The sequence below is a fragment of the Suncus etruscus genome, chromosome X (assembly GCF_024139225.1).
Source record: "Suncus etruscus isolate mSunEtr1 chromosome X, mSunEtr1.pri.cur, whole genome shotgun sequence".
Lineage (NCBI taxonomy): Eukaryota > Metazoa > Chordata > Mammalia > Eulipotyphla > Soricidae > Suncus > Suncus etruscus.
In genome coordinates, this window is record NC_064868.1 from 64658772 (window position 1) to 64680020 (window position 21249).

The window sequence follows — 21249 nt, forward strand, 5'->3', positions numbered from 1 at the left end:
TACTGCATGAAGTTCGAACTCGGTCTCCAAGATAAAACCTTAAAGTGCTAAGACACATCATGAAATGTTAAGTCTTTTGCAAGAAAATGCTTCCTCTAAAAGGTGTTTGAATGTTGATGGGAAAACATTTTATTCTCCATTGTACATCTGACACCTACAAATGACCTTGTCTTCAGTGTTCACAATACTAATAAGCATATATTAGTTATGAACCTTGCAAACAAAAAAGTTCAACTCGCAATTTCCACAAAAATATGTATCTATGCTACATAAATAAATGAAGTTAATGAGTGCTTCTGAAAAGGGTCTCCATGTGCATGTCCATTATGTCCACTACCAAAGATTAAAAAATTAAAATTCAATTTCCAGTGTTTATGAATTGTCTTAATATCTGTATTCATTATCAACATTCTGCAGGAATTGCTTCTTTAATACTTCACAAGTGAGTAATACATCTTGGGAGGATTAGGGAGGTATCTGTTGTCAAGAACTTTATGCTTTATAATGGGCAAGAGTTGTCTTAATCTACTTTAAATAAAAACTCTTATAATGATGGGACATTTTATTCCAAGAGAAAGATGGGTTTGTTTTTAGCCCATGAGAACTACCCTGCAGATCTGAAATTCGTAGATTATAACCTTAGGAAAGAAGACAGAGGCTCACAAATATAAAGGTATCCTGACATTTACATGGACCTCTTTTGGAAAAAAAATATATTACATAAGCGCCATAAACAGTGAAATCTGCTTATATTAAAAAAATAAGTGAAGCTTTGTTTGGACACTATTTCCTTGCAAGAGCAGAACATATCATTAGTAAACATTACCATATTTACAAATCAATTTCCTTGATACTTATGCAGGATTGAAAGTTATAGGAAACCACAAAAAGGATGAGCTTTGTAATAATCATCTTTATAAGTCAAGATCAGTTAAAATAGCTAGATAATTTCTGAAGTATGTTTATAGACTATGCCTGGGTGGTCAGCTCACTTCGTTAAAGGCCAAAAATGTATTCAATTCTCTTTGTGACCATTAGGTTTTACCAGAAAAAAAAAACACTCCTCCATAGTCAAGACTAAATCTAATCCCAAGCAAAAAAGAAATTTAGCTCTAATACTAGGGTTCTTTACAAACCTATTCTTACTACGAAGCTCAAAAAGTGCATGGCCCATAGATTATGAGCCAGCAGTTTCATCATCAACTATGGGCAACATAATTAAAATCTGAATTTCAAATAACCCAACACAACTCACTTTTAACAAAGGAAAAAAACCCTTAGTTCTTTAAATGTGAGATGTCAGGTCTATGCTATACAAAGTATAAAAATATAAACAAATGTGCACTGGTACCTTAAATGATAAAACTTGAAAATAATGTAAATTCAAAACAAATTCTCTATTAGCACACACCACATTTGCACTACCTCCAATTCTTCTTTAAAAGTGGTCATAGTCTCTTTCATCTTTCTTTTTTTGAAAAGCAGACTTGCAAAAAAAGTCAGTATATCCTCTACCTAGTGATACTTGCTTTTCTTAAACCATAATTTTCAATCTACTTCATTTGTTCAAGTTAGATTACTGTGTTCAAGGTTCTCATTGAATGACATCTGTTCAAACCTGTCATGACTGTTGTCTTTATACAGTTAAAATTCTTTCACTTCCTGCCAAGTTCCAAGTTAAAATATACAATTTCCATTGGTCTTCAATCTAATTAAATTATGCACTTTATGCATTCCTTTGCATGTCACAGTAGTTATTTTACACATTATGAACTACTACAGATAAGTTCTGCTCTTGAACAGAGTTCTACACTTTGTACTCTGTTTGGTCGCTATTTTTTTTACTTAGTTGGCTCATAAAAAGCATTTTTTTCTTTTCTAAGCATAGTACTTTACAAATTTTAATGCCTTAATACAAGAGTGCATTGGAAAAGTACTGAGCTCTACAAAATATCTTTACAATTTTAAACAAATTATTTTTTCACTCACACAAGCATAAGCTTTTTTAATATTTCCACAAGATAAATATCCCAAACTATAAACTCACTCTACAGTGTGCCACAGTGATGGGCTTAGGAGACAGTTTTACACTTAGAAAATCCTAATCTTAGTGTTATTTATACTGACATGTCCAATACCCTCTCATCTGACAGGTGAACATATGATATTCTGAATGTAGCTGAATTGTGCCAACTAATAAGTGGGAGTGATACACTTATAAAACATGTAATGTAACAGTTTAAACTGGGAATTTCCTTTACCTCTCTCCTATGGCATGGGATAATTTAAAGATTAACATGAAACAGGTAGAGAGCCATTGCTAAAGCATATCTCTTAAGACAACAAAGGAGAAAATGACAAGCATATATAAGTCATCAGCATTATCAATTACTGGTATTGAAATCAAATTTTATATTCTATAACATTTGTAAATATTTCCTTTTATTCTGGAACAGATATTTGAGAAAAGGACAATCATTCAAAAAAGCAGTGACTGAATTCAGGTTGTGATTTTATATTTAAGCACCACTCAAAAAGTGGGCATAAAGCATTTGTTTCCTGTTTGCCCATCACTATACCAGCTACACAGCTGAGTTCAGACTTTAATTACACAATGCTTTCTCTGTTACCAGAAGTTAAGACTGCTCTACGACAAATAGGACAAGTAGAATTCTCAGATAACCAGCGATCAATACAGTGAACATGGTACTCGTGGGAACAAGGTAGTTTACGAAGTTTGTTGCCTTCTGTGTATTCTGTAATGCAAACACTGCAGGTTTTTAATGCATCATTTTCGCCAAAACTTCTCATTGACAAGTTGTCAATCTGTTCTTTGGTAAGTCCTCGAGGTTGATCATCATCATCCTCATTTAAAAGAAAAAACTGAGCCAGGCTAAGGAAAGGCAAAGAACCGCCGTCATCAAATGTTACTGTGGGGGGAGGCCTGTGTCGACCCTCTCGCCTGCTACCAGATGAGCTTCCTTCACTACTGCCTTCAAATACCTCTGAGCTAGTTTCCGAACTTTCACCACTAGAGCTTGAGCTTGAGCTGGAGCTGGAGCTTGAGCTGGAGCTTGAGCTGGAGCTGGAGCTGGAACTGGATCCAGAACTACTATTACTACCCGAAGCCCCTCTTCCACTTCGTGACTCTGCCCTTTCCATATTTCGACTTGAGACAGGGCCACTAGGCTCTGAATCACTATCACTGTACATAAAGTAGCTTAGTTCTCCAAAGCCTGTCATTATCTGCCTTAACATGGTCTGAATTGCAACAGATGTAGTCTCACTTAAGCCAGTATTTAAGATTCTACGAATGGGAATTCTAATGGTACTGACATAGGTTCTCACTCCTGCCCGTTCAGAACGTGAAAATGTACGCCTAAAACCTCCCCGCTCACTTTCGTAAGTGACAGTGTTATTTGGCGTCTGAGACCTAGACCGGGTTCTGCTCGCTATGCTGTCTCTTTGCCGATATTCCCCAGGACGAACTCTTCTTACTTGTAGATCAAGAACTATGGTTGGAGGTCTCTGCCCTGATCCTGTAGATTCACCACTGCTGGATGTGTCCGAAGAACCTGCTCCTTGAGCAGCATTTCTTGTTCCAGATGCTGCAAAGAGACCTCTACTTAGCAAATCAGGCCCACTTATTTGCTGTCTTAATGTCACGTGGTGCCGGGTTCTAGAACTTCCCTCAGTCTCATTTACCAAAGAATGCTCAAAAGTTTGAGATGAGATATTATGATGAGATCGTCGTGGCATTTCACTCACTGAATGCAGAGGTGACCTACTTCTTTCAGCTCTGGTTCTGGTTCGGCGATGGTCTGGGCTCCTGCTCCTTGCCCTTCTCTGGCCTCTGGTAGGTATAACTCCCATTATTGCTTCAGTCGAACCTCGTTCTGATCTAAATGCTCTCACAGATGTGGAATCAGATCGTGAACTTTCTATTTGCCTTTGGCTACTGTCCAAATTCTCTCCTCCAGAACGTCTTGTGGATGGTTCATTTTCATTCTCTGAATTTTGGCTTCCATTGTTACGGTTAACGTTAATCTCTAAACTGAATCTAAAATCACCACTGTTTGGATTAGTCCGGCTCACTGCTCTCCAAGATTGGTTTCCTCTTTGTCCACTTCGTGTTGTATTTCCAGTTTGTCGGACAGAGTTAAGCCAGTCAATTATAGAATCACTGTTGGACACATCATCGGAAGAGTCTCCACCTGTTTTTTAAAAAAAAATTGATGAGGGAAATGAAGGAACTTCTACAAACTTAGAACATCATGCAAGAATGCTTTGAAAAAAATAAAAGATTCTAAACACATTTCATATTTACAGTTTTTGAAAACTACAGTGCAAAGATTTGTAAATAAAGGCAGGGAAGTTAATTTTGTTTTGAAAAAGTAAGCCAATTCTAGAGAAAATAGAAAATTGCTGTTTTCTTGGAAAAAAAAAAGAAAGTAATAAAAAGCTATCGTCTATACTTTGTCATATTCATAGTCACTACTAGAAGACAACATTTTCCACTGTTAACATTAATATAAGCACACAAGACAAATTAGGGTACAGATTTAATATTTTAAGTTTCATTTTTAATCAATTTTCATTATTCTATGTCATTACTTCTAGTTTCTTTTCATTTATTTGTTTGTTTGTTTGATTTGGGCCACACCAGGCAGCGCTCAGGGGTTATTCCTGGCTCTGCATTAATAAATTGCTCCTGGCTTGGGGGACCATATGGGATGCTGGGGATCAAACCCACATCCATCCTGGATTAGCTGCGTGCAAGGCAAACGCCCTGCCACTGTGCTAGCACTCCGGCCCTACTTCTGGTTTCTAAGTGCTTTTGATAAAATACAAAAATGCTGTAGCTATTGCAAACAAAATAAAAAAAGGTTGTTAAAATTTTAAAACTTAAATTTGAACATTTCTTTATATTAATAACATTTCATGTTGACATGAAATTGGAGAGCAGACAAAATATACAGCTTGAGCCTACCTAGCAGAGTAGATATAATGGTACATTAAAGAACCAAACTGCCATTATATAGCCTTTTAAGTTAGTCAAACTGGAAGGAAAACACCAGATCTAAGAGTCCACCAGAATTCCTCAACAGTGGCAACACAGGGATCTATATTATGCATTTTACCATGTTAGACAACATTTCTGGCTTCTATCTAGTTACAAATGCTAATAGCAATTCTCTAGTCTTGACCACCCAAAATATTTCCAGATAATACCATGTTTTCCAGTAAGAAACAAAATTTACCCCACTGAGAACCACTGTTAGAAAATGTAGCATTTCTTGCTGATGATGAAAAAATTTCAACGGAGGTGTAAAATCAAGAAAAAAAAATCACATTTAAACAGGCAATTTCTTACTATGTTCCATTTAGTAGAACTCAAAGGTTAATCAGAAATAAAACATGTCAACGTTCTCAATAAATTATCAAGAAAATCCTGCTTCTCTCTTTTTTATGAGCAGTTACTTAACCCAAATTAAGTTGTGTCATTTTGGGATCACCTTAGTTGTCATTTATTATTTGTTATGAAGTTTGCTATCCATTTCATCCTCACCCCACTCCTGCCCTATCTAGCAAACTGTACCTCTATTCTCATCTGAGTTTTGTGGTGGAGGTCCCTCTTTAATTTGTTGCAGTCTCCTCAGCAATTCTTCCTCTGTACTTTCACCTGAAAATAGGTTTTAAAAAGTTTGCCAAATTACAAATAGCATCTAGATGAAAACCAAGGAGTAGTTAAGAATCAAGGTAGTATTTGTTTACAGAATATTATATACAATTATATTTATATGTTTCTTATTGTTTTTCATATAGTACTTCTTGTCAAAAATTTCATTTCTGAGAGGCAGATCTGCTTTCTTTTGTTTTCTGTGGGTATGAACCCAGCAAAGCTCAGAAGTTATTCCTGGCTCTGCACTCAGGAATAACTTCTGACAGGCTTGGGGAACCATATGGGATGTCAAAGATCAAACCTGGACCTGCTGCATGCAAGGCAAACTCCCTATCCACTGTATTGTATCTCTCCAGTCCAGATTTGTTTTAAAACAGTAAACAGACTAATACTTTGATGTACCAGAGCCATGGTTAATAAATGGCTAACACAGACAGAATACCAACTTAACTTGGGCATTTTGATTCAAATCAAGTGCTCGACTCAAAATGTATTCCCTCTGATAAAAATTACAATAAAGACCAGATTGATAGCACAGCAGATAGGGAGATTGTCTTACACGTTGCCTATCTGGATTCAATCCTAAGATCCCATATGGTGATGCCTGAGCATCCCTGGATATGCCCCCCAAAAGTTATAGTTACACATTTAAAACTGTAAGCATCTACCAAAGGTTTGTAGAAATAGTCATAATGAGATATTAATTTTTGGCTACATCCAGTGGTGCTCAGGGGCCGTATGTGCAAGGTAAGTGCCTAATCCAGGTTTAATTCCTGGCATGCCATATGGTCCCGAGCTCCCAGGAGTGTGTGGCCCAAAAAGGAAAAAAAATAAATAGAACTTTGTCAAAGAGAACCACCAAGCAAAAAGTTCTGAAGAGTACACATTTTACCCAAGGCTGGCTTAGACTGAATACAATCTGGACATGTAATTCCAAATTAAAAAAAAATCACTAAGTAACAAGTAGCATAGTATTATATATAATTGTATTTCCCTTGTATTGAAATGCTTAAAAATTACTGAAAAATATTTTTAAAACATTAAAATCTTTTTAAAGTCAACAATTTACATATATATAAAAATCCTTAAAATACACGATGCATACCTGGGGTGCCTAGTAAATTGTTATCCCTCATAAGTCTATAATCTTCTTCACTTAGGTTGTTTACAAATTGATAAAAAGCTTCTTCCCGATCCAGTCTGTCCATTTGACTTCTGCGTTGTGCTGCAGACTGATCGCTTCCTTTATCATTAGAATCTGAACTTTCCATCTTGATAAACAAGTGGAAAATTACCTAAGAGAAAGATCAACGATGAAAGCAGTTGTTAGTATATATTCTATGAAAGTTTCATCTTTGTGAAAATATAGAAATCAGGTCAAGACATGGGTTCAAAGACCTCAAGTGAAATATTCATATCAGAAAACTCCAGAAATACTTTGTATTAGAAAAAAATTAAATAAGAGGTCAAAGAGATAATGAATTTTAGCAGTCATTTTTGAATCATCTTGATGTTTACTGTTATGAAGTTCTCTATCCATTCCATACTCAACTAATTCCACCATCATCACACCTTCAGCAAACTTATAACCCATGTAGCAAATCTAGAGGTGCTATTTACTTATATTTACAAATGATTTAAGAATGTTTTTTCATATTTTAAAAATTATCTTATGAGAACATTTAGTGATGAATTAGAAATTCAAATCTGTTAAAATTTTACTAAAAACAGCTACACACATTCATTTACATGTTATCTATGGTAAACTTCATGCTATAATGTCTGAGCTGAGTAGTTGTGACAGAGATCAGATGTAGCACTTTAATTGCTTTGCACCATAGTTGGCACCTGCAAGTTGCAGTGATGCAAATATACCTTGACAACATTTCAGGTGTCATATTAAATTACTGAATTATGACAAAAATTGGAGTGGGGCATCCAAATGGTACACTGAAGGTTTGAGAGTTCCCAGCAAACCAGAGAGAGGTTCAATGTGAGAAAATGAGGATGTGGGGTATTACTTGGGTCCAGCAGTGCAAAGGGCAGCTTTAGACTGAGGATCTAATTGAGGTTCAATGCATTAACTCTCAAGTGTCACTTGACATATTTTTAAAATTAAGAGTACATATTTGTGAAATGAAGACAAAGTGAACTTTGAATTCTAGCCTTAGAGTGTACAGCGTGAATTATTTTATTATTACATAGCTATGACTGCACTCAGCAGTGAACTAAAACTACTAAATAAAACAATGACATCACATGTTCAGACTTCAATGGAAAACTTAGTTTGAAAATTTATTATTTTATGAAAAAAATTAGGTATCAGGTGATCATAAGTTATTACAATTCTAACCCAAGTTTTCACTAAATCATTAAATTATAAAAATGGGTCATAAGAATTATAATCAAGTCTCATCCATAAATAGCAATTACGATACTTTACAAAGTCTATTCTTATTAATGCCCAAATTCTGGCATTTTTTTCTAGCATAGTTTCACCAAAAAGCCTAATTATAGCATATTTTCATTTAATTTTGTTCTCATCTGCTTTCTCTGGTGTAAATCATAAAAAATATAAAATCACAAGATTTTTAAAATAGAAAATTCTAGTTATGTTTTGCTCATATTTCATGATCAATTAGTGGCCTACATTATTACTTTATATGAAGGGAAAACATCTTCATTAAAAAAAGAAATAAATTTTGGCCACCCAGGAAGTGGGTAGGGCTTACTTCTCTACACTCAGAGATCACTCCTGGTGGGGCTTGTGGAACTATATTGGGTGTTGGGGGTTAAACCTGGGTTGGCCTAGCCTAGAACATGACAAGTGCCCTACCCACTTCAAGCCTCCATTCTTTGTGCTGCATTTAATTATACTTTCATTTTATAACACCTGATCCTTAGATGATATTCTTTAGTAGCAAGAAACAAAGTTATTTTTATTTCTTTTTAATTTTAATTTTTTATTTCTGGGTTACAACCAGTGGTGCTCAGAGGTTACTCTTGGCTCTACACTCCTGATGGAGCTCGGAGGACCATATAGGATGCCAGGGATTGAACCTGAGTTGAACACACAGAAGGCAAGCACCTTTCCTGCTGTATTATTATTATTATTATTATTATTATTATTGTACTTAAGTTCTTTAAGAAGTATCTACACTGTCTTGGTTCAAAAATTCATGACCAGGAAAAGAATATTTTAGCAAGAGTTTTAAAGATACAATTACAAAAGAAATAAATTTAAAGAGTCCATATTCCTTTTTGATATTTTACTCTAGACATTTTGGGATTCAAAGAAAGCTACTACAAATTGGACAAAAAGGGGGAGTACCTCAAAATGATTATGCTGAGGGACAAATAGTACACAAGGTAAGGCACTTGACTTGCACGTGGCCGATCCTGGTTCACTTCCTGATACTGCATATGGTCCTCTGAGAAACATCAGGAATGATTCCTGAATGCAGAACCAGGAGTAAGCACTGAGCACAGCCATGTATAGCTTCCAAACAAACAAATAAAAATGGCTAGACTGGCAATGAGAATGGCCTGTTAAAAGACACTAAGTTTGCCTTTACTAAAAAAGAAATCACGCTCTTTGGAACAAAAATGGATGAAACCAAGGTCATTAAGTGAAGTAAGGATAACCAAAGCAAATGAAGTGTCAATAAAATTTCCACACTATGTGAAAACTATGGTGGTTAAGGAAGGCAAGGGGAGTCTAAGGAAGAAAGAGAAGTCATTTTGATGATGAGATGGCATTGGAACTTTGGAGGTAAAGTAGTATTACATTCGTATATATGTAAAGCAAACCTTTCCTGAAGTTCCTTATTCTTATATCAATGAAAATCACAAGAAAATGCTTAATCTGAGTTCAAAAAATCAAACTGAACATAAAAGGTGATAAAAATTGCCAAGATGATCATGTGTTGAATGTTTACTTATCTTGAAGTTCTATGGTGAACCTTCTACACAGCACTTTCTCAGGGGCCTGAGAAATATAATAAAGCAGGTAGGGAGTTTGTATTATATGCTCCCCATCCCCAGCATCCTATAAGGTCCCCAGAGCCTGGCAGGAGTGATCCCTAAGTACAACAACAGGAGAAACCCCCAAACACCACCAGGTAGGACCTAAATTTCTAACTAAATAAATGAAAGCCTATTAGAATGTGCTCTACCCCCAACCTCCAAAAAAGTATATTTTAACATACAAAATGAAAACAGGTTGGTACATTAAAACTGGTAGTGATGAGAGGGTAAGAAGAGAATGAAATAAACTACGGTTTACAACCAAACAATTATACTTTTGGGCTTCTACTTTCAGAACATTAAAATATCCATCACTTCAAAGGGACACATACTATTATATTTATCACAGTACTCTGTACAAAAGCTAAGATATGGAATCAACTTAGGTGTCTAATGACATATGAACTTATTGTGAAGATGTTGCATATATACACAATGGAATACATATAGCTGTGGAGAATGATAAAAACATGCTGAATACACAGAGTGATCTTACTTATATGTGGTACAGAAAATAAATAGACAAGGGAATGCAATGTTGCAGAGGTGGGTGGGATACCTATCCCAGAGTATAGTAATAAGACAGAAAAGGAAATAAATTCAAGAGGTAGGAAGATGAGAAAGGGAAATAATGGGATAACAGGGGTCAGGGATATTGGCTATGTTGGTAATGTGGGGGAGTGGTAATGCCACCAACTGAACAATACCAAAAGCAGGGATCTAAACTATAACCATCAAACTTGGAGACACTGATGGAGGGAAGTTGACACTGGTGATGGGATTGGTACTAGAACGTTTTATGTCTAAAATTCAACTATCAATAACTTTGTAAATCTTGATTCTTTAAAATTGTTTAAACAATGAACATAGCTAAATATTCATCACCATATGTAGGATAAATAAGTATGTTAGAAAAGAGAAGAAATACCTTGAGAGATTATGAGTAATATTTTTCTTTTTATCGTTCCTGGCTTGGGAGACCATAAGGGATGCTAGGGGATCGAACCAAGGTCCGTCCTAAATTAGCGCATGCAAGGCAAACACCCTATCACTTGTGCTACTGCTTCGGCCTCATATGAGTAATATTTCTTAAAAATGTTTCATGGGTCCACAGTGGGTAGGGTGCCTACCTTGCACTCAGCCAACCCTGAGCACTGCTAGAAGTAAGACTGCGGGATGCTCAAGTGGTGCGGATAGACTTTGTACAAATACTGTTAAGAGTATCATTTATTATGTGTGATATTTTATGTAAAACAAACTGTCTAATGATATAATGGAAACTTTGGCTAGTCATTACCCCTAGTTTACACTAATATTTCTGCCACCAATGTTTATTAATAAATTCAATTAACTTAATCATGGTGTAAATGGCAATAAAGAGTAGAAAGGGGCACTTTTTGTTCTTAATTACAGAGCACTTTGATTAATCCCAATCCAGTTACTTCATAAAATAATTTCAAGTTTTCTCTACTTTTTCAAATAAGCCTAGCTAAAGATAACATGATTTTATTTTGTTTTGGGGGGCCACACCCAGTGGCACTAAGGGGTTACTCCTGGGTCTGACTCAGAAATAACTGGCAGAATCAGAAAATCATAGGATGCTGGGGATCGAACCCGGTTTGGCCTCATGCAAGATCTCTCCAGCCCCAAGATAACACGATTTTTATCTTTTGAGAAATAAAGTTAGTTTCATTATCTTTTGCATTGTATTTTTGGTTTGTTGTTTATTTCTACTCCAAGTTGTATTATTTCTTTCCTCTTGTTAGGTTTTATTTGTTGTACGTATAGATTATTTTTTAGATTACAGTTTAGGAAAGTGTTGCAATAGTGTTTATGTTTAAATTTACTGCACACTACCAACCAAACTGTATGATACCCCCTTTCCCTGATCCTTTATCACCTCTTATCTGATCTTCCTCCATCCCTTAACCCCCTATTATTTGTTGACTGAGTTATGATGTTGATGCACACTTCCCTTAGCTATCACCCATGTGTTTCAGACTGAAATTCTACTTGGTTTTATTTGTTCATTTATTACAATTAGAAGTTGTAGGATCAAATTGTTCATCTGTGATTTTTCTTGTTCTATTATAACTTTCATCACTCTCAACTCCCATTTTAGCACTGTGCATACTGAATCTAGTTACTTGGTTTTTATTTTAATTTGTTTCCAGGTATTTTCTGTTTTAATTTCCTCATTGACAAGATTACAAATTTAAAATGAAATCTCATCAATAAGTATTTATTCACCAAAGGAACAAAAAAGTCTTTAGCCAACCTAAGTTTCTAAGTGGCATATTCTAATAGCAAAAGCTATTGGAATTGAATTAAAACTGTTGGTCTGCAGAAGTCTTAGTCAAAACAATTAGCCTAATATTATGTGAACAATAAAGATGAACATAACAAGAAAGAGAGGAAAAGGGAGAATACAATTATCTTAAACCTCATAATCTCATAGACTTGATGTTAATTTTGGTAAGACTGAACTAAAAAAAGAAGTGAAATTTACATTGTTTACTCAACATAACCAAAACATAGTATTTTAAATGTTATCAATATAAAATGTCTCTAAAATTTAATGTGTACTATACAAATTGTACTTCCCAAGCTGAAGTCTAAACTATTTTTGTTTTGTTTATAGGATACACCTGGCAGTGCTCAGGGGACCAATTGGGGTACTGAGGATGGAATCTAGGTTGTTCATGAGCAAAACAACTGCCCTATCCCCTTCCTGGAGGCCAATTTTTGAATACTTAACGTGAAACATAATCATACTAAGTAACAAAATTCTGTCTTTAAAAAAGTAATTTTTATGACTTGTTTTATTTAATTATTAAAAACTATTTTTTTTTTGTTTTTTAGGCCACATTTGGCAGCACTCAGGGGTTACTCCTGGCAGGCTCGGGGAACATACAAGATGCTGGGGATAGAACCTGGGTGAGTTGCATGCAAGTCAAAGCCCTACTGGCTATGCTATCATTCTGGCCCCCAAACTAAATTATTTTTTTTGGTTTTGGGGTTACACCTGGCAGCGCTCAGGGGTTACTCCTGGCTCTATGCTCAGAAATCGCCCCTGGCAGGCACAGGGGACCATATGGGATGCCGGGATTCGAACCACCGTCCTTCTGCATTAAAGGCAAACGCCTTACCTCCATGCTATCTCTCCGGCCCAATAAATTTTAAAATCCATTTCACCTAAGTGTTAGAAATATTATAAGTGTGTAGTAGTCACAGTGGCTATATAATAATGGACAGTGCAGACTTAAAATATCTATATGCCTGTAAGATACCAATATATTGTGCAAATTCTAAATCCATGTTCATGTTCTATAAACCCATTATTCTAATTTTTCCTAAAAAGAGTAATATTGAGTACTCTACATAAAGACTTAGGATAAATAAATTTTCCTATGCACAAAAATTTACATGACTTACTCCTATTGCCATACACTCTGAGCTCCTATTTAGTTTTCTTATAGTTATAATATCCATGTGTATAGGCCAGACTTTTTGGATTGAATATACAATTGGCACTAACCATTTTTAAATTTAAATGTCTAGTAGTAACCAACCTAAGAAAACATGCCTACTTTGGAGCAGAGGGAAGTTGGGGGTGGAACTCAAGGCCTCAGACAGCAGGTAAATACTCTACTGAAGAGCTACAATATCCCAGTCAATAAATATAAAATCACAATTTTCTCCGTAATTACAAGCAATACTTACCACCCTGTATTTACACAGATTTTCCACCTGCATTCCATTTACTCTTCAATAGAAGACTAGGAATTAGGAGTCACCTCTATCTACTTTATGGAAAATGAAATGGAAGCAAAGAGAAAGTGATCACCAAACCAAATATTTTTTCTTTATTTTTTGGGTTTTTTTGGGCCACACCCACTGGCGCTCAGGGGTTATTCCTGGCTATGCACTCAGAAATTGCTCCTATCAGGCTTAGGGGACCATATGGGATACCAGGGATCGAACCAGGATCATCCTGGGTTGGTTGAATGCAAGGCAAACGCCCTACCACTGTGCTATGGCTCCGGCCCCAAACAAACCAAATGTTTTTAAGGTGAAAGATACAGTAATTAAATCCAAGTCTTTTGATTCCAAATAAATTTTTTACTTAGATAACTTCTTCCCAATATACCCCAAGATTATAGACTTTTGAATGCATTATTTGAATATCAGAAGGCATGTCTAAAATATTCAACCTTACTATGATAATTTTATGATGGTCATCTCTCCTGCTATGGAAACATCCAAAATGTTAAAAACTTTGACAAGCTGCATTAACTCATAAGAATTTGTTTTTAGGAACGTCAATTTTTATAGTCATTTTGTTTTAAATATTTGGATAACAGTGTATTTTACTAGGCTGAAGAGATAAGAGAGTGGATAAAGGGCTTGCTTTGCATGTGGCCATTCCTGGTAACACATATAGTTCCCCAAGCTCTGCCAGAAGTGAACCTTTGAGAGCAGAGCAAGAAGTAAACCCTGAGTATCACCTAAGTTTTATAAAAAGTATATTTTATTAAGTTCATTTCTTTCAGAGCACTATGTCAATATAAGCAAACCAATCCCTAAAAACACAAGAGTCAAATCAGAAACTGCCCAGTCCAAAAAAAAAAAAAACACTAGTCTGATAAATGACTAAGTCATTAACATGACTAAGTCAGATAACTATCAGGAAGAAAAAGCAGCAAGAAAAGCAAATCTGAAGTGTATTCAGTAATAAGGGACTTTATAACATTTGTGTCATCTTGAATTTTTTTGTACTGTTCATGATTTCCATTTCTCCTATAGTCACACCAACACCTATTAAATTAATTTCTGACAACTGCTAAAAGCACTATTTCATTTAATTCTATGTAGCCAATCTTCAAAATAGTCATTTTGTTATATTAAGGCATAAATTAATTTTTTAGTATACTGTTTGATGCTGATGGTGACAGGACACCTGGTCCTAAGTATAAGCCCACTCTTCATATTCAAGGGACATACTGTCTCACAGTATCCAATTAAGGGACTTGAAGTATCAAAGTACAGTTAAAAAGCAACAAGCCTCACAAAACTAAGTCCTGAAATTCAAATGCTATGTAAATTTAAAAATAGACAGTAAGTGTGGAAGAAAAGTCTTATTAAATTATTCTGCTGTTATTGTTGCTTTTTGATTTTTCCAAGCAGTAATGAGGCCAGCTCTTTGTACTGAGGACTGTGTAGTATGGAGGACCTAGGTCTCCCGAATACACTGAGACTGTTGAGCAATTTCACTGGCTTAATAAATAAAACTTTAAAAACAAAAAATGGTAGGAATAGCAATAGTACAGCAGACAGGGCACTTGACCTGCAAGTTTGATCCCTGGCATCCCATATGGCACCCTTGAGTCCTGCTGGAGTGATCAACGCAGGAGCAGAAGTAAACCCTGAGCACCACTGAGTATAGTTCCAAACTCAAAATAAACAAATAAAAAAGGGAGGAGAGAGGCAGAGAGAACATAAAAGCAACCGACTTGAATCTTGAGCACTTTTGCCCTTGCAAATATTTTCAAAAAATTCCAAACACATTATATAAAAATGTTCTAGGGGATTACAAGCATTTAGTTTGCAATAGAGCTTCATTAGACACCTCATAAATGAGAATTAACAAAATGTGATCCTGGACAGCAAAGAAAATATTACTTCAGTAATGTACCAAATTATTAATGGAAATAACTCCAAATTAGAAAATATTTAATTTAATGGAGTTTAAAAAGAAGCTAAGTCATAAAGAACTGTTGAACTTGAGGTTAGGACAAAAATACTAATATATACATAGATATCAAAAGTTTTAGAAATTCTTCACGCATAGATGTTTAATTAAAATGTTGTATTTTTAACAGACTGAACAATCACATAGTTTCTTGTTTTTTTGGTTTTTGGGCCACACCCGGCGGTGCTCAGGGGTTAACCTCCGGCTGTCTGCTCAGAAATAGCTCCTGGCAGGCACGGGGGACCATATGGGACACTGGGATTCGAACCAACCACCTTAGGTCCTGGATCGGCTGCTTGCAAAGCAAACGCCGCTGTGCTATCTTTCCGGGCCCAATCACATAGTTTTTTGAGAGGCAATAAGTTATTCAGTACTCTGGATTAAAAATCCTAAAACGTACCTCTCAGTTCTGTGATTATCTATGAATAAGACAAAACTAAGAAAAAGTTGCAGTCTTATATCAGAAAAATAAAGCTGAAGAACAACTTAAATCGACAGATAAAAAAGCTTAGAAATGGTTTTCCTCATCACTTCATTCATAAACTTTTGTGCTCATTAGATTTTAAAAAAGAAATGTGGATATTCATTAAAACTTAGGGCAAGTTGATATACCATGACCTTTATTTTGTATACAACACTTCTCACCATCCACACAATTTGCAGATTATTCCTAATATTGGCCTATCAACAGATGCTACCAAGACATCCACAACTGTTGATTCTACCATAGCGATATAAGATTATAAAATATCTGCATGGCAATGTTCACTTAGCCTTGCTTCTATTATTCTATCTATACCACTTAAATAGCAGGAAAAACAGACTCAGAAACGTCCTTTTGTGTATCATTGATAAGTTTACTGACTTATAGGCTCTAAAAATCTGACTACTACAAGCCACTAAATAAAACAAATTGAAAGACCATTAAGAACATCAATAGTCCACAAATAAGTGAGAATATTCTGTCTCTATCCCTCCACTCATTTAACTGTGAATAATATTCTCCATATCCAAAGAAAAAAGATAGTATGGCAATAATATCAAGAGGCAATAAAGACATGGGCCAGAAGGACCAGTTTATGGTAGGAAGCTTGCCACAAATAGTAGGGGAATGCAAGTTAGGGCAGAGAAGGGAACACTATGACAATGATATTGGAAATGATTACTGAACAAGAACTGGGTGCTGAAAGGAGATAGAAATATATATATATATATATATATATATATATATATATATGATACATCTTTAATGACAATAGTACAAACCATACTGTCTAAAAAGGGAAAGAGAAATAAAAAATAAAAGGGGAGGGTGGGAGGAAACTGGGGATATCGGTGGCGGGAAATGTGCACTGGTACATTGTATGACTGATGACTGAAACTCAATCATGAACAACACTGTGATCATAGTGTTTAAATCAATTAATAAAAAGGACATCAATAATTCAAAGGATAGAAACCATGACAAATGTTGCCAACTCAATTCATAAAGTCAAGTTAGTAAAAAATGGATACTATTATGATATCCATTCCTATTCAATTATTTTAAACTGCAAATTTAACCTTTCATTACTTATTGCAAATTTTTATTACTGAATTTGGCCTTATTCACATGAACACACGTATAAAATGCTTCAATTATTCCTAAGTCACAGACTGACTCAAAATTTCCAAAGTTTCATGCATTTAATATTTAAAGCATTAAAACCACTGACTACTGGCAATATGATGTTTATCTGTAACTAAAGTATCATTTTAAAGATATGAGTTTTCTATTAAAAACTTTATGGGGGGCCAAAGAGATAATACAGCGGTAGGGCATTTGCCTTGCATGCAGCTGACCCAGGATAGTGGTTTGAATCCCGTCATCCTATATGGTCCCCCGTGCCAGCCAGGAGCAATTTCTGAGTGCAGAGCCAGGAGTAACCGTGGAGTGCTGCAGAGTGTGACCCCCCAAAAAAAGAACTTTATAGGGACCAGAAAGATTGCACTAAGGCAATTTGAGTAAGGCATTTGAGAAGTCCTAAGTTAGATGCCCAAATACTACACCGTACTCCCTACTGCCAAAAATGATCCCTAGTCCCCTGGGTACAAAGACAGCATAACCAAACACTGAATTCTTGGGTATGGCAGCCCCCCAAAACTAAAATTATTTAACAAGGGCCCAGGAGGCTCTAAGGCAAACCCAGAACTACATCACATCAAACACTACCAGGAAGAATCTATAAGGACAAAAACAAGCCCAAGCTGTAAGTTAGAAGTAGTCAGTCATTGAGCAATGCTAGATTTGGCCCAAACCATTTACTCAAATCACTTAAAAAAATAAAATTACATACACTAAAAAGTAACTATTATATTATTTGAGAAAAACAATTTGTAAATCCAAACATAATGACAACAAGTGTTCCTACAAAGAAGTGAAGACCAAGATGTCTGACAATATATACCCATTTGTCTGGAAAAGCAGAGTTTTAAGTCTGTTGTTCTAAAATAATTATTAGAGGCCAGAGCAATAGTACATCGGGTAGGGTACTCGCTATATACACAGCCAAATCAAGTTAGACCCCCCAGAATCCTATATGTTCCTCAGGAACCCATTAGGAGTAATCTCTGAGTACAGAGCCAGTAATAAGCCCTAAGGACCACTGGGAATGGCCCCAAAGTAAAAACAAATAAAATAGTTAATGATTCTCTCAACTATTACATATTATATAAATTACAGTCATCATATATAGCATACATTAATGTTAGTCAATAGAGCACTAAAAAAACCCTAAATGTTATAGCCAGAAGTCAACTTATGTTTTACTACAGTCAAGTGAACAGCATGAAAAAAATATTCCTTTTTATTCCAAAATGTTAAAAACATTGAACATCTTTGGGAGAGGTAGGTGGGCACTATGGTAAAGGGTGTGGTGTTAGAATTGAGTGAATGAAAAATCTTCATTAACATGTATTCTAAATCACAGAATTTCAATCAATAAAAATTAAATAAATATAAAAAGTGAACACGGATAGTTTCTTTATATCCTCAGAAAATACACTCAAAACCATGGAAATCTTATAATTACCCAGACTACAAGTATGAAATAAATACAAGTGTTCCATGAATATATATGTATATATATATAAACACACACACATATATATATATACACATACATACCATTTATTTATGAGTATTTGTCAGCATATTTAGGTGAAACTGAGTTTATGTTAGGTGCGTTATGATCAATTTGAGATGAGGCACTAAAATATAAGACAACTTACAACAAAAATGTCAGAATGTATTTCAGAAAAATAAGAAATTCATAACTATATTCCCAAATTGTTCAGTTATATAGAAATATCTCAAATGATAAATAAAAATCGCTTTAATCCTTTACACATGGAAAACAATCCATGATCAAGATTGAGAAATGTTTTCCTTCATATTTTAGATTATTGCATTCTTGTTATGAAAACTTTAAGTGATTTTATAAACTGGATAGTTTTTATATCACTGAGCCAAAGGTTTTAAAAATCTTTTTGTTATATATAAATTTCAGAGCTAGACTTACAAAAAAAAAACACAAAAACAACTTCCTCCTCTTAGGAAATGTCTGAAAATTCGAGGACCTAATTAATCTGGATTTGAAAGAGGACTTTTCACTTTCTATTTTATTATTCACTCTATTGCGAATCAGGAAAACTAGAGGCTGGTAAGTGATTTGCCCTATTTCTCAACCCACTGGGGCTAAGTAAAAAGTAATATGTACAGTATAATAATCACAAATGTACATTTCTCATGACTTATAAAAACTCACATCCAAATAGGATAACACTTTTAGGTATAATTTCATTAATTCATTTCTTAAAGTTTCATCCCATCACTTCTTATTTTAAATTAAGTTTATCAAATTTATAAGTTTGAAAACAGGGACTGGGACAGACTTAAAACAGGTCTCACTTCATCAAGTAGATTTACCTTCAAATATAATTTAATTTTTGATTCAACACAACATTAATACTATCTCTTTACATTTTCAACCTAGAGAGCAATTAGGTCTTGAGTCATTAGTTTGGCAACTTCAGCATCAGATAAAATTGGATTAAAATGGGGCTCTGCCACTTAGTTGAGGATGAATAATAAACCTGTTACTTCTATTCTACAGTTAATATGCTCTTTACCTTAACTATGGGCAAGTTAATGCCAGTAACATTATGTATTATAACTTTTAATGTTGCAGAAAAATGAAAACACTACACAAAACAATATTAGATTCCTGTATAGTATACTAATATTTCACTTACTCATTAACAAACTTAAAATCTATTTATACTTATCCCATTCTAACAATGCTTTAAGGCTTTAAAATGTCTATTTTGTTTCCCCCCCTTTCCTCTGTTCTATGGGGTACTTTAAAAGAAGAAAACTCAGTAAAGAAAGCACTAGTTCTTTTTAGTTAGTAATATTACCCTTTGAATTCCTTGTAAAAATGCCATTCTTAAGAATGCTCAACACCAACTAAGATAGTAAGCCCAGCCAAATTAAAGGGTCTGCAAACAGAAAATATTTTTAAGCATGCACTCTACACATAAATCATCAGGAGACGCAACAAAAATAAATTACCTGACTGTTATGACATAGTATTGTAATACAATAAACTTGATTTTAGTTTTCTTCACTTTCTGCTCTAGAAAAAAAAAAGAATCCATTATTCTTCCTCTTTTATAAGAAACATTTACTTTGAAATAGACATCGTAATCCTATGTATTTTACATAGACACATATACACCATAACACAATCTATTTCTGTATAAGGGGTAGAATATTATTTGGGAGTAAATGAAGAGGTCAGAGAGAACCAATAATTCTATACATTAAGTTTAATATTTCAGTCAAAGTTGACAGCCAATATACCTTTTAATGTAAGCTTACTTAAAATAGGCCTTCCCTTAGCATATTAGTAATTAAATTCAGATTCTGACAATGACTTTTTAAGTTACTTTTATTTGGCACATTACATTCGCCTAAGACAAAAACTAATCAAATATCTTGAAGACATCTTAGGCTAAAGAATGTTTTGAGCATTTTCCAGGAAAACCGTGTTCTAAACTGGTTATTTTAAGTGTTTATACTGGGTTTTGTGGATACTTAATCTTATGATCTAAAACAATTTATTTGTGGGGGGTCTATAATTTAGACCCTTGCCAGTCATCCAGGAGGCACATAATATGATAGGCGTCTTAAGCGTCGTCTAATTACAGAGACAAATAAATGATTTAGTAGTACGTTTCCCCCTCCCTCCCATCAGTCTTCTAAAGTCAGTGATTAATCTGTCACAGATGAACTGTGATCCGGGAAAATGCAGGCTCCTTATTTCCACCCCCCAAATTTAGTGTGAGGCCTGGGAAATGGTAGATACCCAATCCAAATAAATGCCCCCCGAACAAAAGACTTTTGTGCCCACATGAAAGAAATCACATAAATCACGAGCTCGCCAGACCTCAGATGGCCAGACTAACCTGTGGAATAAGTGTGGGGAAATGGTCTAGTGAAGGAACGTGGCTGTCTCCTCCATCTTGAAATTAATCAGCAGAAGGGAAAAAGGGAGTGAGTGTTCAGGAAGCAGAAGCCCAACCGGTTAATACTAGTTACTAAGGCGTACGTGGCAGGTACCGCCCGCAGAAGCTGAGACCCTAAGGCTTTTTTTTTTTTGACAAGGGGGGTGGGGGAGCGTCCTGGGCCGATTGAACGCAATTTCCCTTGAAAATATTTGGCTCGGTTCCCACCCTTTCCCAAAGG

At 35.1% G+C, this 21249-nt stretch overlaps 1 protein-coding gene across 1 annotated transcript; it reads right to left on the reverse strand.

Annotated features, from left to right (window-relative positions):
* Positions 1-2474: 2474 nt before the first annotated feature.
* Positions 2475-20142, reverse strand: RLIM (ring finger protein, LIM domain interacting). The gene is made up of 4 exons (XM_049767238.1): positions 20068-20142; positions 6789-6976; positions 5600-5683; positions 2475-4214 (listed from the first exon to the last, which is right to left on the reverse strand). The coding sequence occupies exons 2-4, from the start codon at positions 6952-6954 to the stop codon at positions 2608-2610; spliced, it is 1857 nt and encodes a 618-aa protein (XP_049623195.1). The 5' UTR covers positions 6955-6976; positions 20068-20142; the 3' UTR covers positions 2475-2607.
* Positions 20143-21249: the final 1107 nt, after the last annotated feature.